This window comes from Asterias rubens, chromosome 6 (assembly GCF_902459465.1).
Source record: "Asterias rubens chromosome 6, eAstRub1.3, whole genome shotgun sequence".
NCBI lineage: Eukaryota > Metazoa > Echinodermata > Asteroidea > Forcipulatida > Asteriidae > Asterias > Asterias rubens.
In genome coordinates, this window is record NC_047067.1 from 8,516,278 (window position 1) to 8,530,945 (window position 14,668).

At 38.0% G+C, this 14,668-nt stretch overlaps 1 protein-coding gene across 1 annotated transcript; it reads right to left on the reverse strand.

Moving 5' to 3' along the window:
* Nucleotides 1-374: 374 nt before the first annotated feature.
* Nucleotides 375-14,638, reverse strand: LOC117291539 (leucine-rich repeat and guanylate kinase domain-containing protein-like). Its single transcript, XM_033773328.1, has 16 exons — nucleotides 14,376-14,638; nucleotides 11,683-11,790; nucleotides 11,078-11,159; nucleotides 10,281-10,381; nucleotides 9,362-9,443; nucleotides 8,045-8,169; nucleotides 7,415-7,558; nucleotides 6,871-7,038; nucleotides 5,741-5,847; nucleotides 5,473-5,592; nucleotides 5,166-5,262; nucleotides 4,473-4,586; nucleotides 3,647-3,848; nucleotides 3,100-3,410; nucleotides 2,392-2,480; nucleotides 375-1,777 (listed from the first exon to the last, which is right to left on the reverse strand). The coding sequence occupies exons 1-16, from the start codon at nucleotides 14,556-14,558 to the stop codon at nucleotides 1,465-1,467; spliced, it is 2,346 nt and encodes a 781-aa protein (XP_033629219.1). The 5' UTR covers nucleotides 14,559-14,638; the 3' UTR covers nucleotides 375-1,464.
* Nucleotides 14,639-14,668: the final 30 nt, after the last annotated feature.

Sequence of the window (14,668 nt, forward strand, 5' to 3'; positions counted from 1 at the left end):
AAACCTGTAAAGTGTAGGGCCTAATTAAATGAATATCAGCATAATTGATTTATGACACACCTCTTGCTTTTTCTGTATCCTGGTTGGCTGAAACACGGGATGAACTATTATAGTCCAGTGATCGCGCGCCCGTGTTTGCGGGAACTAGTTCCCGAGCGGGCACTAGTCTTTGAAAATAGTGCCCGGTTACAGCGCCCTCTCTTGACTTGAATTGTGAACAGCAACTACAAAACTTCCTTTCTTTTCCAGATTTCTGTTCTTATTTCACATTTGAGACTGAGCTGTGTTATAAAACACATAATTCGGTAACTAGTGTACGTCTATTCCCCTCGGGCCTGTGAGTGACCAGAAGAGGGGCCTATTTCGCACTTCTGGTCACTCAAAGTCCCTCGGGGGAATAGACGTACACTAGTTACCTCATTGCCAGTCAATATGTGTATAATATTTACCAGTTAGAGACCATTTTAGTATACAGCTCCACTTTCCTGTAAATTGCTTTAAATGAATGTACCAGAGGTATATTATGTAAAGACCTTGTGTGACTATATAGTTAGGACTCAATTAGCCAGAGCCAAAAGTAAGACCATTTCCATTGATTGCCATACAATAATAGTTGAAAATAGGCCCTTTTTGAAACCCCTGCTTGGGATCCGTCCACCTGAAAAATGTCCCATTAAAGAGAATCCACTGATGGTCTCTAAGCCCAGCCAAGGCTTGGTTTGGAAAGCAGCCATAGGTTGCCCTGAGCAACACCATTAGAAACAGACGCAGCCCTATACTGCTTGACATGTTTCCTTCTGGGAAGTTTTAACTGAAATAGAGGGAAAGCAAAACGTTATCACACAGATAAATATCACATTTATGGTTTTCTTAAATATTTATAGATTAGTTTTACAGAATGTTTTCAGTGCTTTCTTATTTATTATTTTTTACTTGATGATACCTGTTAGTGGCAGTTAACCGCTGTTTGGTTATCGATATCAATATTTAAAAAAATCAAAGGTCTTTACTAGTCATTCAAATCTGGACAACTGGGCCCAATTTCATGGCTTTGCATACCGTAAGTGAAGAATCGGCCATTGCGGAAGCAGGGAATTCAGTGCTTACGGCAAACATATTTCACAGGTTAGCGGGGAATTTGGGCTTTTGCGGGTGCTGTTCCACGCTACTAGGCATTCTACGCTTACCAGGCTAGCGCAGAAATTCGGCCCTTGCATGTAAGCAGAGAATGATGACCGCAAGCGCAGAATTCGTCGGTAAGCAGAGCCATGAAATTGGGCCCTGATCATAGAGGCGTATCAAATGAGCCTTCAGAATTCAGAAGGTATAATAGCAGCGCCGAACCATACCATACTGCTTGACATGCTCTGTCAGTTTATTGGTAAGTATTAATTAAATGGAAGGAAAGCAAACCGGTAGCACGAAGATAAAGGTCTTTACTATTGTTCAAGTCTGTACAACTGATCATCTGTCAGTAGACATAACAAATGAGCCTTCAGAAGGTATACCAGCAGCAGCGCCGTCATCGGTTCCATACCCAGGCAATGCCATGTCATTCAGGCTACCGGGTAGTTGATGCGATGATGTAGAGTCTGGGGACACATTACCAGACATTCCTCGCGCCTCGGATAGACCGGACAGCTCTGATCCGCTGTGTGAGGCAGCGCTGGAATCGGGGCTTGGGGCCTCAAAGTATCCAGCCGGACCTGTTTTGGGACGAATGATACTGCCGTCTAATCCTTTAACTGGCTGAGGTTCTGGTGCTGTACCTGGTGGTCTAAAGAAAGAAAGGACCAAGGATTGTATTATTACTTTGAATTGAAGGTTGATTGACTCTTAGTGTGTCCATGGGGATGGGCCAAGGGAATTTACTGCCTATCCTGATGGCAAGTAATTATTTCAAATGAGCTAGAATCTGCTGTTTGCAGCTAAGTTTTTCTACTTCTGGTTTAAAGGCAATCAAAGGTGACTGATTTCAATACTAAATACACAATCCGTTCGTTGTTCAATGGAATTTCTGATGACAGAAACTGTTGATTTTACAGAGGAATTTGAAACTTTTCAACATATTCATAAAAAAAGGGTCAAACTTTATATTTCCCCCTTTCATAAAGCCCATTAGCCTTTTTGAGGTATGGCAGACGTGATAGCGGTGCACTGTTTGGTTTGGGTGTACATATTTACCCAAACCTTAGTGTTGTAGTATTGTGTCTGCCATATCTCAAAATGGCTTATGGCTGAGCTTCTAGTAATCATTGAAGTCAATTTGCATGAAGTGATTGTGGCTTACTGTGGATTATGTCAGACACTTATAGTAATAATTTGATTATGAAATGAAACACCACTCAACAAGATAGCACAGTGGTCAAGTGGTTAGTGGTAATCCCTTACCTTGAAACCAATTGATCTAGAGGTTTAGGTTCAATGCCGGCAGCGGCAGCTCTTGCTGCACTCTTACGTCTATCATACGATGCTTGTTCCTGTAACAAAAGTAATCAATAATTCTCAATTTAATTCTTAATAAAATTAGTAGGATATAATATAGTAGCGTTTTTACTAAGTTTGGGGGTGCCATACGTTTTAAATTATACATAACTACCTTTTTGTTTAAATTGCAACAAGAAACTTTTAAAATAATAAGTGCAAGCAAATTTAAAAAGGTTACTTAAACTTTTTTTCTTCAAAACTTGAACACATTCAAATGATCAGGGCATACCGCTGGTAATAAATAAATAAATTTACTGTGTAGTTTTTTCTGAATGAGAATCAGATATAAAGTAAGGTACATGTAGGTACTGATTCCCTGCTCAGTCTTGATGTACAAATGAAATTTAAGCAATAGTTTCTGCTTAGCTGCTTCATAAAATGGAGGTTAACTCGCAAAATAAAAGTGGATGTAGACATCACTAATGAAGTTTACCGGTTTGCCAAAAATTTTGGCACTATTTGGTTTAAGGCAAACACTTAAAGGCTTTTACACATACCCATAGAGTTTGCAGATTTGTGTAAGATTTGTTTTGTAATGTTGTTCTGTTTTACATTTATTTAATTGTTTTAATGTCAAAAAATAATTTTACAAAATATAAAAGATGAACTTACTACACTGGATCGTTGCGGTTGTAGCATCGCCTTCATTCCTGGACTCATCAACTTTCTGGACATCGGGGAATTAGTGTCGGATCCACTCTTGACTCGATCCGACCAAGTCTTCATCCCAGATGGTGATCTCAGTGGTGTAACTGATCTATCCCCTATAGGAGTCTGGGAGTCAGACCTCGCTATGGGACTCGGTGAGTCACTGGATGGGACCCAGTTTAATGTGGATAAGTTTTGAGTGTCAGCAGCGTTTCCGAGACCCAAGTATCCAACGACAAGCTCTCGGCATCTATCAAATGCTTCATTCACATCACCTTGAGAAAAGGTTGAAAATCACTTTGTCAGGGCGTAATTTCATCGTGTCGATGCACAAGGATTGACAGTGTACCATGCTCGAGATTGAGGCATAGGGACCCCCCCCCCCCGCCATAGGGGTGCACTACAAAGTAAAATGTGTAATAAGTTGCAGGAGATTGAAAACAACGAATTATAACATTTGTAGAGGATCAAGGCTACATGTCTTCTGCCCGATACAAAGTTGAGCACTTACTTGAATCCACAGTCATATCAAAGAATCCTGGCTTGTCTTGATTGATCTCACGATATCGTCCAGTCTCTGAGATGGCTTTCTCAATACTGGCTTGGCTTAAACTGCCGATTGACCGAAGCCTTGTCTCATGAGCCGCAGCATCCACTGGGACCAGAAGGATGTATCTAGGCTCATAGTAAGACAGCTTGAGAGACAAGACACCCTGAAAACAAAGAGGTTTGAACAAGATTTCATGAAAGAAGGATTAACTAACAGAGGTTTGCAGTAACACCAATATATTTGAGTAGTGGTGGTTCTAAAAAGAACTTACAGCAAGAAAAAATACTTTTAGGAAGCAAGAAAAAATAATTTTAGAAAAACATACAATAATCGCAATGCAACACAGGATAAGTAATAGTTGATCGATGCCATACTTTCCCTGGAAAACCTGACCCCCCCACCCTAGTTCAGTCAAATGTTTTGCATTTAGTTGAAAACTTGAAGGAATACCAGAGACATACATCTATTGATTACTAAGAGCTAGCACAGTAGGCACTGTTTATTTCAATCTATTTCAATCCACTAAATCGTTGCGGTACCCGCTGCTAAACTAAAGGATTCAATCTGTCTCTAGCTACCGGGCAATTTTGGTGGTCAAGTGGTAAGATACTGCTCTAGAATTGCAAAGGGTCGTAGGTTCGAATCCCACCCGAGTAATATGGCTGTAATTGTTTTCACAGAGCTTGGGAAAGTATTGAGTATACAGTGCTAACACACATCGGTGTATAAGGGTAAAACCCAAATGAATATTCTTTATCCCCGATGTAAATTAACATCTATTTAATACCTCCATCTCCAACGTCAGTATACAAGCCAAGCCTTCCTTTGCTACGTCTTCAATTGCTTCTTGGCTTACTCCATAGCGATGCCCTTCAGAACGGTACGTCAGTAAAAATTCACCCTGCCAGATTAAAGAGAGTTAATGGGAGACTTTCTGGGACGATAGAGGGCAGCAGACTTACCGGGTAAATCCATTGTTCTCAGAATTATGCGCATGTTCAGAACTACGTAAACAATGGAAATTTACCCGGTATGTCTGCTGCCGCCTAGTGTTGGAAAGTCTCCTATTGTTAGAGACTAAAGGGGCTGATGATAAAATCTATCTATAAATAAAGGAGCTTTATAGAAACTTATTTCTTTACTGGCTTTTGGTTCTAGAGACTATACCATAAAAGATGGTTTTTGCTTTAGCCAGGGATGTGATAGACTGTTGAAAAACAAGCTGAACTATGAGCGCAAAGCCTGAAAGCGTGAAAGCATGCGTGTACAAAGCCTGCTTTACATTATCTTTGGTTTTGAAAGCCCTACGCTGCAATCTGGGGGTTCCATATGGTTTTATCTTCATTTTCTAATGAATTTGATCTAAGTTAAAGATACAATATTTAAAAAACAGTGGGGTTTTTTGTGTGTTTTTTTGCCCCTTTTTTTTTGGGGGGGGGACACTTCAGGTTAAAAACGAAGAAATCACATCACTGTTTACCTGTTTGATCTTGGAGTCAAAAGTGTTGTCAGACACAAAGAAGTAGTCTTTCTTGTCGTGTTCTCCAGTGTAAGGCCCTCTAGTTGTATGTGAAATTCTGTCCATAAACGAAACAATGGAAGAATAAAAAAGAAAATTGAGTTTCATTAGAGAGATCAAGAAAAGTAACTGGAGTTGTAAGAGCAATCACAACTGATTTGATGTGACTAGGCGGACTGTTTTGAGCCTAAAATTTGATATAACAAAATAATAAAATAGGAATTTATTCCAAAATTCTGGATAATTTTTGTGTTAAATGTCTACTTACCCACAGCCAAAGTATGTTGGGAACTCAGCAGTAAGCTTTTGAGCTATTTTAGTTTTGCCCGAGCCTGGAGGTCCAACTAGCATCAGCATTGGGTAGGGTGTCTCAATACTTGGTAACGTGCTAAGGGGAAGAAAAGCATAACTGATTGGTTACAAACATGAACACAAAACCTCTTGAATCCAGGGGTCAATTTAAAACAAAACTTTTTATTTTCTCATCAAATTAGAGGTTGTGTTTCGCAACATGCAATTCTAGAGCAGTGTCTTACCTATCATAAATTTTGGCTGATCTTAAACTGCCATACACAGTACACCTCCTATGGTCTTCAGCTGCTATGACATCCAGCGGTGCATCAAACATGTTACTAGCTGATACCTAGTTAAGCACAGATTTGTACAAAACAAATTAATTTATCAGCATCTTGTGAAAGACAAATTTCAAAAACTGTTTGAGTGGATAATTAATACAAAACAATAATATAGCGCATATATCCACCCTACTGCTCATGGCTCCTACAAGAATCAGTCCACAAAAACCTACACAAAAACTTACAAAATACATGGGAAATGAGCAAGAAAAAGCTGGAAAGGCATCAAGGGTCAAATTTGCTTTGATTCACATGAAGTGTAAACCAGACTTAAAAACGCACTGGACACTATTGGTAATTATCAAAGACCAGTATTCTCACTTGGTGTTTCCAAATTAACATATGCACAGAATAACAAACCTGTGAAAATTTGAACTCAATCGGTCATCAATGTTGCAAGAGAATAATAAAAGAAAAAACACCCTTGTTGCACAAATTGGTGTGCTTTCAGATACCTAATAAAGGCTTCAGTCCTTTTATTATTTTTGTAAGAAAAAATTACCTCTTTCTCAAAAACTACGTTACTTCAGAGGGAGCCGATTCTCACAATGCTTTATTCTATCAACAGCTCTCCATAGCTCGTTTTCAAGTAAGCTTTCATCTAACAATTATTTTAAGTAATTACCAATAGTGTCCAGTGCCTTTAAAGGGAAGGTACACATTTGGTAATTGTCAAAGACCAGTCTAATTACTTGGTGTATCCCATCATGGCCATAAAATAACAAGCCTGTAAAAATTTGGGCTCAATTGGTCATCGAAGTTACAAGAAAATGATGAAAGAAAAAAACCCTTGTTGGTCGAATTTGTGCGCTTTCAGATAAGAATAAAAGACTTCTAGCTAGAAGTTTTTTATTATTTTAGTAAGAAATTCTCAAAAACTATGTTACTTCAGAGGGAGTCGTTTCCCACAATGTTTTATACTATCAATAGCTCTCCAATGCATGTTACCGAGTCGCTTTTAAAGTTAATATTTGTTTTGAGTAATTAACAATATTGCCCAGTGCCTTTAACACATTTTATTTGTGACCTACCTTCTCCTCTGCCTCTACTCTGTGTCTATCCAACTCATTAAGTTGTGGGATGTAGAATAATAAGGAGAGGCGGTAGTTTGCGATTCCTTGGATTGGGTTACGCAAGAGGTTCAGGTTCCGTAGTAAGGTGATATTCTCTACAGGCTTGACATCATCGATGCTTTCAACCTGAAACAATAAAGTAGCATTAAGGGATTGGGTCCTTTTCGTACGACACATAACATAACCGTAGAAAGCTTCGTTTATGAGTAAAACAATTTCACAAAATTAATTTAATCAGACTCTCCTGAAAAAAAACTTGACGACTAAATGAAGCTGAAACTTCTACAGGTGAATTATATTACATACATCTTCACTTACGAAGATGAATGCAATTGTATCCCCCCCCCCCCTAATTCTATTTTCTCATAAATATTTTGAGAAACATTTTGTTGTTGAAACATCGAGTTTCAGACTTAAGTCCCAGTCAAGATGGTCCAGGTCCAAATACAAATAAAAGTGCCTAACACTGAAACAGAACAAAGCTAAAAACACATGCATTTACATGATTATTCTCCAGATCAATGGTTTCCAGCAGCCTGTTGTTTTCCAAACCCTTCAAGCTGCTGATGAAGTTTCCGGAAACGTCAATTTGCTGTAGATAGCGAAGTGACTCAACATTTTCAATCTCCTTCAAACGATTTCCTCTCTGTAAAAAAAAAAGGACCAACAGGTTATCATCAAGAAAATATTAATTGACTGTTAATTTTCAAATGAACTTACCCACAGCAAGAAAAGAGACGAAATAAATTCACTGAAAATATGTGTTTGTTGTATGTGCAGGTCTTATTAAAAAAAAAGAAAATAGTGTATTGGGCCTATTGGTTTTACCAACTCAACATGAACGTCTTGCACCAAGACTATACACTGACAAGCAAAAAATACTTGCAAACTAAACATATATCTTAGCAGTGCCCGCTGCCAAAACATAGGATTTGAACTGCTTCTGGCTACCGGGCAATCTCAGTAGTCTAGTTGGTAAGACACTGCTCTAGAATTGCAAAGGTCGTGGGTTTGAATTCCACCTGAGTTATATGCCTATGAATTTTTTTTCACAGGACTCGGAGGAAAGTACTGAGTATACAGTGCTAACACACAATGTTGTATTCGTAAAAATCAAAATTAAAACACTTACAAGGTTGAGGTACTTTATTGGTAGTCCCTGTAGATTTTCAATCTTCTCAATTCGATTGTGAGCAATGCTCAGATACGAGAGAGACTTACACGCTTCTAGTCCATCTAGCTTACCGATTTTATTATCTGTCATTTCTGGTTAAGGTGTCTTACTTAAACCACAGTAACAGTAATTTATGCAAATGCATGTAATAATAATAACAATAATAATAATAATAATACTAAGGGAATCAAAGTGCGGTGAAGAGGTTTTCAACTTGTGGTTTAATCCCAACGAGGTCTGGTTCTTGATAATTTTACCGAGACAAAGTCAAGGTAAATTATCAAGAACCAGGCCTCGGTGGGTTTAAACCACTAGTTGAAAACAGATTCAACACACTTTGATTCCCATTCATAAATACCTTTTCGGTCAAAAACATCATCACTTTTTGGTCAAAAAGTAAAATAAATGCAAACATTATTTTTGTTAAATGATTTCTTTCAACACAACACCCCTCCAGCTATGAAATGGTAAAGCCCTCCACCACCCACGGGTAAACAACTCCTCATAAGGGAATGCTGTGCGCGTCGCGCGTATCGCGTGATGTAGCACAACTGTTTCAGCCGTTACTCTAGACCAATAGGAATGAAGAAACTTTCTTAAAAGAACAGGTGCATGGTCGCGTGTCATGCCCATGAATTAACATGCCCATGAATTAAACAAAGGTTTATACACACCAACGTGACGCGCTCTCCACCAATAGGAATAACAAAATTTTAGAGGTATTTATGAATGCAAAATTACAATGAAGTCTCAAAGTGATTTTTTAAAGTGAAAGAGTAAAACCAGGACTATTGAATACAAAAATTACAGAAAATACAGAAGAAACTACAAAAAAAAGCTGTACTGTCAATTGGATATCCTTGAAATTATATAAAGGACTTCTGGGAATAATGAGAGAAAAAACACCCTAGTTGCACGAATATGTGTGCTTTCAAATGCCTCAAAATATTAAAAGACTTTAGGCCTGAAACCTTTTAATATTTGAGTAAGAAATAACCTCTTTCTCAAAAACTGCCTTACTTCAGAGGGAGCCGTTTCTCACATTGTTTTATACTATCAACAGCTCTCCAATGCTCATTACCAAGTAAGTTTTTATGCTATCAACTATTTTGAGTAATTACCAATAGTGTCCAGTGCCTTTAAGGACAGAATTGTCAAGACTAAGACCCGAAACCACACTCTGAAAATGCAGTACGATGCTGTGGACTGGTTGGTGGTTAAATACAAAAACTCAGTAACTAACAAAAAGTGATTGGATTCAATATAAAAGGATACTGTCGATAACTAGCTTGGTTATCGTGCTGTAATTGGTAAAATCATTCAAGTCTTCTATGCTGTTGAACGACAAATCCACTTCCTGTAAAGAAAAAATAAAACATAAAATTCATGAAGCATTTGTTTAAATTCATAGCCAATGATTTATACAACTAAACAAATGAATCATTTATTCAAATCTACTGAATATGCTCCTTTCGGAAATGGCACAACTTTTCTTATTGGTGGGAGTGCAACCATTTTTATTGATACGTGTCTTAAAACTCAGGTTTCATTGAACAGCCAAACGTACTAATAGACCGATCCAGTAGGCTCCGCCCACGACGCACGTGTGAGCAAGAATACGTGAGGCTCTCCAGTGCCTTTCTGCACAACTCTGCCGCGCGCCAAGCATACGCGCACGCATGTTGGACCTTATTTTTGTTTTTGTCGCACCTTCGTTGCGTTATGATTGGTCAATACGCAATGGGGCGGAGCTTAGTGGATCGGTCTATTGGGTCGCAGGTCTTAAGCATTGACGCCATTCTGCCACTTAGAGATAAAGCGCAGATGATCAATCAAAACGCAATGCAATAATGAATGCGGTGCACAGAATGGGCCAAAGAGCAACCTTATCCTGACCTCGAAGAGGGCACCCCATCCCATTGACACCATGTGCATAGACCTTTTTCGCAAGTACCCATTGCGCAATAGCTAACTGTTAAATGGGGTGCATGCTGGTCTCGTTATCGATCAAACTTTAACGCTAGTTAGACCAGCATGCACATCATTCCTCCCCTAGCGCGCGTACCGAGTATTTGCGGTAAGGTACATATGCGCATGGTCTTTTCTTCCCTTTTTACAATCATTTCTCTAATTTGAATGTTTTTATATATGACTATAAATGATTCATTGCAAACAAACAAAACAAAATACTTACTTTGAGATTATGAGGAGATTGAAATGAATTCAAATTGTTGATCTCATTGTGGGAGGCATCCAACTCAACCAAATATGGCATGTTACTCAACACACTCAAATCTATAAAATAAAAATGATAAGTTATAATAACAAAAACCGGTTCTCTATATCGGCAAGGTTGCTAGGAGCTAAAAGGCATTTTGTCAAAGACCAGGATTCTCACTTGATGTATCCCAACATAAATGTATAGGCCCCAAACAACAAATTTGTTGAAGTTTTGCCTCAATTGGAAAGTTCCAAGAAAATAATGAAACAGAAAACACTCTTGTTGTACATATTGAAAAAATTGTGTGCTTTCAGATGCCTAAAAATGCTTCAGACTGGAAGTCTTTTAATGGAGTGAAAAGGCGACTTTGGCCACAGCTACGACTAGACTGTGCACGTCTGCCTGTTGTTCAACACTGACAGACGCGCTGATCAGGGCCCAATTTCATAGAGCTGCTGAGCACAAAAATTTGCTTAGCATGAAATTTCTTCCTTGATGAAAACAGGATTACCAACAAAATGTCCATTTGTTGCATATTGCTTGTTACTGGTATTCAGCTGATGTTTGCTGAATCCTGAAAATCATGTGGAAATTTTGTTGGTAATCCTGTTTTTATCGAGGCAGAAATTTCATGCTAAGCAAATTTTTGTGCTCAGCAGCTCTATGAAATTGGGCCCTAGTTGTAGCTGTAGCTGAAGTCGCCTTTTCAGACATGGCCTAATTGTAAGTCTGGACAAGCCCAACCAAGCTGAAGCCTAATTTTTACATACCAGAAAGCTTGTTGTAGGGGATTTCAAGTTTCTGCAGATTCAGGTAACCTCCGAGCAACGTTATATCGTGAAGGTTATACCCCTGAAAACAAAATCATAAAACAGATGAAAACTATAGTCACAGCTATCAGAGTTTGCATTTACATTGTGAATGTGCTTGTGTAATCAAGTCTTTTATAAAAGCAATTTGTTACTGTTGACTTTGAATGAACAATGAGATGTTGAACTGTTCTGAGGTAGTGGTTTTTTTTTTTCATCCATTTTTTTAACCAAGGCACTTTTTAAAAGCAATGTTTGAAAACTGTTAATTGATCAGCTTCAAACAAAACTTATGCAAGAGAATGCCAGTTCAAGATTAATTATTTGTAACCAATAGAACATTGTTTTAAACTCACTAAGAAACCAATAACAAACATGAAACGTATACCAATTTGTGAAATGAGGATAACTAACTTTGTTGTTGTTTTGTAGTTAGTTTCTTGGTTTTTTTAATAACAAACATTTCAAACTGTTCTTGCTGGCAAAAATTCAAAAAGAGATGTTGCAATCGGTCAAAATTTGTTTGCTTTGCTAACCAACTTGACTGATTACTGTAGCAGACTTACTGGTAATGTCAAGTGTAAAAACACCAAGTCATCTCCCCCTGCTGATCTCCCAAGGTTGGACAAACCCTTGGCAACGGTTTTCTCGTCCAAGACGCCATCTGGTGAAAGCTGGTAAAAATATATAAATATATATCAATGTCATGATTCCTCTTTTTAGTTTACAGCTTCTAGAAAAAAGTTAACACTGCTGTCCAAGATAGGTTGACATCACAACCTATAGTTCTTTTTCTAGTTGCGATAATAGTAACCCTCCATCCTCCCAAATGTCGGAAGGATGGAGGGTTAATTATCGCAACTAAACCTATTCTCCCTATAAAGTTTGCATGGGTAGAAAGTTCAAAGAGTCAAAGACCTTAAACATGTTATAAACAAGGCGTAACAAGCCCCCCCCCCCCAATGCACAGAGTGAGCCCTTCTCCCTCTTCTACTTCTACTGTACTACTAGTACTCTCTGTAGGACCCGAGTTTGAATGTATTATATGCCAAGGATGCATGAAGAATACAGCAAAAGCCATCACCTTCCTGCCCACCCCCTTTCCCAAATCCTTCCCAAGAAAATACTTAATTAAATTATATAATAAAAGTCCATGACAATGCCCCATGCCTAAAACACGAGTAACATATGACTCGGATGAGTAACACTAACTAACACTTTTTCAATTGGAACAGTACCATTCAGTCCCACTGAACAGAAGTGAAAAACTTGCAAAAGTCAGCTTACATTCCCTGTTTCCTCTCGTTAACTATCACCATGGACTGGAGGAAGCTATATAAGTATAACGCAGTGAAAATGACAGTCTGCACATGGTCTGTAAAAAGTGTAAGTAGGTGTTCGTCACCCGAAAAACAATTCACTCTGTACTACAGTCGTTTGACCAGTTCTGGATCACCTTTTGAATTCACATTGTTTTTTGTTGCAATCTCTTTGATATTTTAAAACAAAAAAGTTTATCAGTTTACCTAAACATGACATAAAACTCACCAAGTACTCACTTACAAAAAAAGATAAGTTCTTTTGAAGAGGCTTTGAGAAAAGTATCATCACCTGTTTGACCAGTTCAGGATCAGTTGAATCTATTCTGAATCAGTAGAGTGCCCTTTATTGCAAACCCATACTCCCATTCATAAAACTGTCTCTCAAGGACACAAAACTTCAGAGGTGTGTTGGCATGGACTTGGACTTCCTTTCTTTATTGAATGTCATGCAAGTGTCTTCAATAGCAGCGCAAAAACCCAGCGACAAAACCACAAAACAACAGCAAAGGCAAATGAAAAAGTGAAGCGAGCCTAAAAAGCATTATAATTGACATCTCCAAGTTTAAAAATCTACAAGAATATGTTGAAGTAATATTTCTCAAAATCAACTAAATAAACTTTCTACTGCAGTAGTATGATTTTACCTTACTTAGTAAGTTAGTGCGGCACCATTTGACGCAATGAGATGTTGAGTGATCCCGAACTGGTCAAGGGTAAGTTGCCCCCCAAAGAAGATTTTGGTAACTTCGTCTCCTCAAAAAAAAAAGATGACTGCACAGTATTTACAGGAATTTTGTTTTACACATTCTTATCATTTTACATAAATATTTTTGGCCAATGATCCCGAACTGGTCAAATGACTGTATCGTAGGAGGTCCTGTTTTCGAGGTGTCCCTAAAATCGTGGCAAATCTTTTACCTCTCTGTGTGCGATGTAAACAGTCCCTAGATAAAAATTGTGTGGTTTTATTTGCCAAGCAAAGAGTCTCCTCTCCCTTGACCAAAACTTAGAAACACGTAAGGCTCCACTGGATATTAGCACTTGTAAATGCAAAAAGTTTGGTATTTTAGGCATTTCTACAAGGTACACAAGTATGTCATAATGTTGAGGCCATATAAAAATATTTGCCCACCGAAAAAGTTTCATCAAACACTATTTCAATTCACAATTCATGATGATCAACTCATGTGACTGAATATTTTACTGAGCATTCTGGAAAAAAAAATACAGAGGCTTAAAGAAGCCATGTGCCTTATATCATTTTCTAATATTTTTGGAGGTTTTGTTTTTTAACCCTCCGATCAATATTATTATTTATATTAAAATTTAAACGATCAGCTTGTTGATTCAATTATCACTGTTTATTTATACGTTTTATTATAAATTTTAAGAGAAAAAAGGGGGGAAAAATAAATAAAAATCAGATTTGAAAGCCAATGATTATTCACACTTTTTATTAAATTATTTATTTTTGTTATTTTTTGCAAATTACCATGGTAATTTTAAAATTTCATGAAAAAATATTTGGAATAAAACGAAGACAACTGCTGGCTATAGAGAGTCATACACAGAGTCTCAAAGAACACTTGTAGTCACTGTAGATGTTTCTTCCATGTATGGCTTCAACGGGAAACTATGCTTTCTTGTTTGCCGTGAAAACAGGAAAAACTCAAAACAAATGGGGCCAGTTGAAGTCATCGAAGATCGGTGTGTAGTGTGAACATTTCAATGTCCATCAAGTTTTAATATATGTTTGCATACTTCATATTAACAAAAGAAGGTAATTAGGGCATCAGTTGATATAAGGCATCATTATTTTTTCCCAATTCAAAGAAAAAGGCATAATAGCGTGAAAACTGGTAAGGGGAGGAGTACAGTTCTGTGCTGTGTGTGTGTGTGCGGTGTGTGTGTGTGGTGAATGTGTGACTGACTCTCACCTCTTCATCTTCAGATGCAGATGACACCTCTCCGGGATCGTTGATGTCTGAACCAATATCGTCATTTTGAAGAATAATCTTTGGGGAAATCCTTATTTCTACCAAGTATGGAGACTCTGTCCCTATATCGTCATTTACTGGACCCGAATCAGGGCGGAAAGTGTCTGCCTCGGTGTCGGCCATGTTTACGTTTCCAAGGAATCGACTCAAACTCTCTTGAATGCACAGCGCCCTCTCTTGATTTCCCTTAACATAAACATAAACATCCGTTCTTCCGTGTTGACCATATTTCG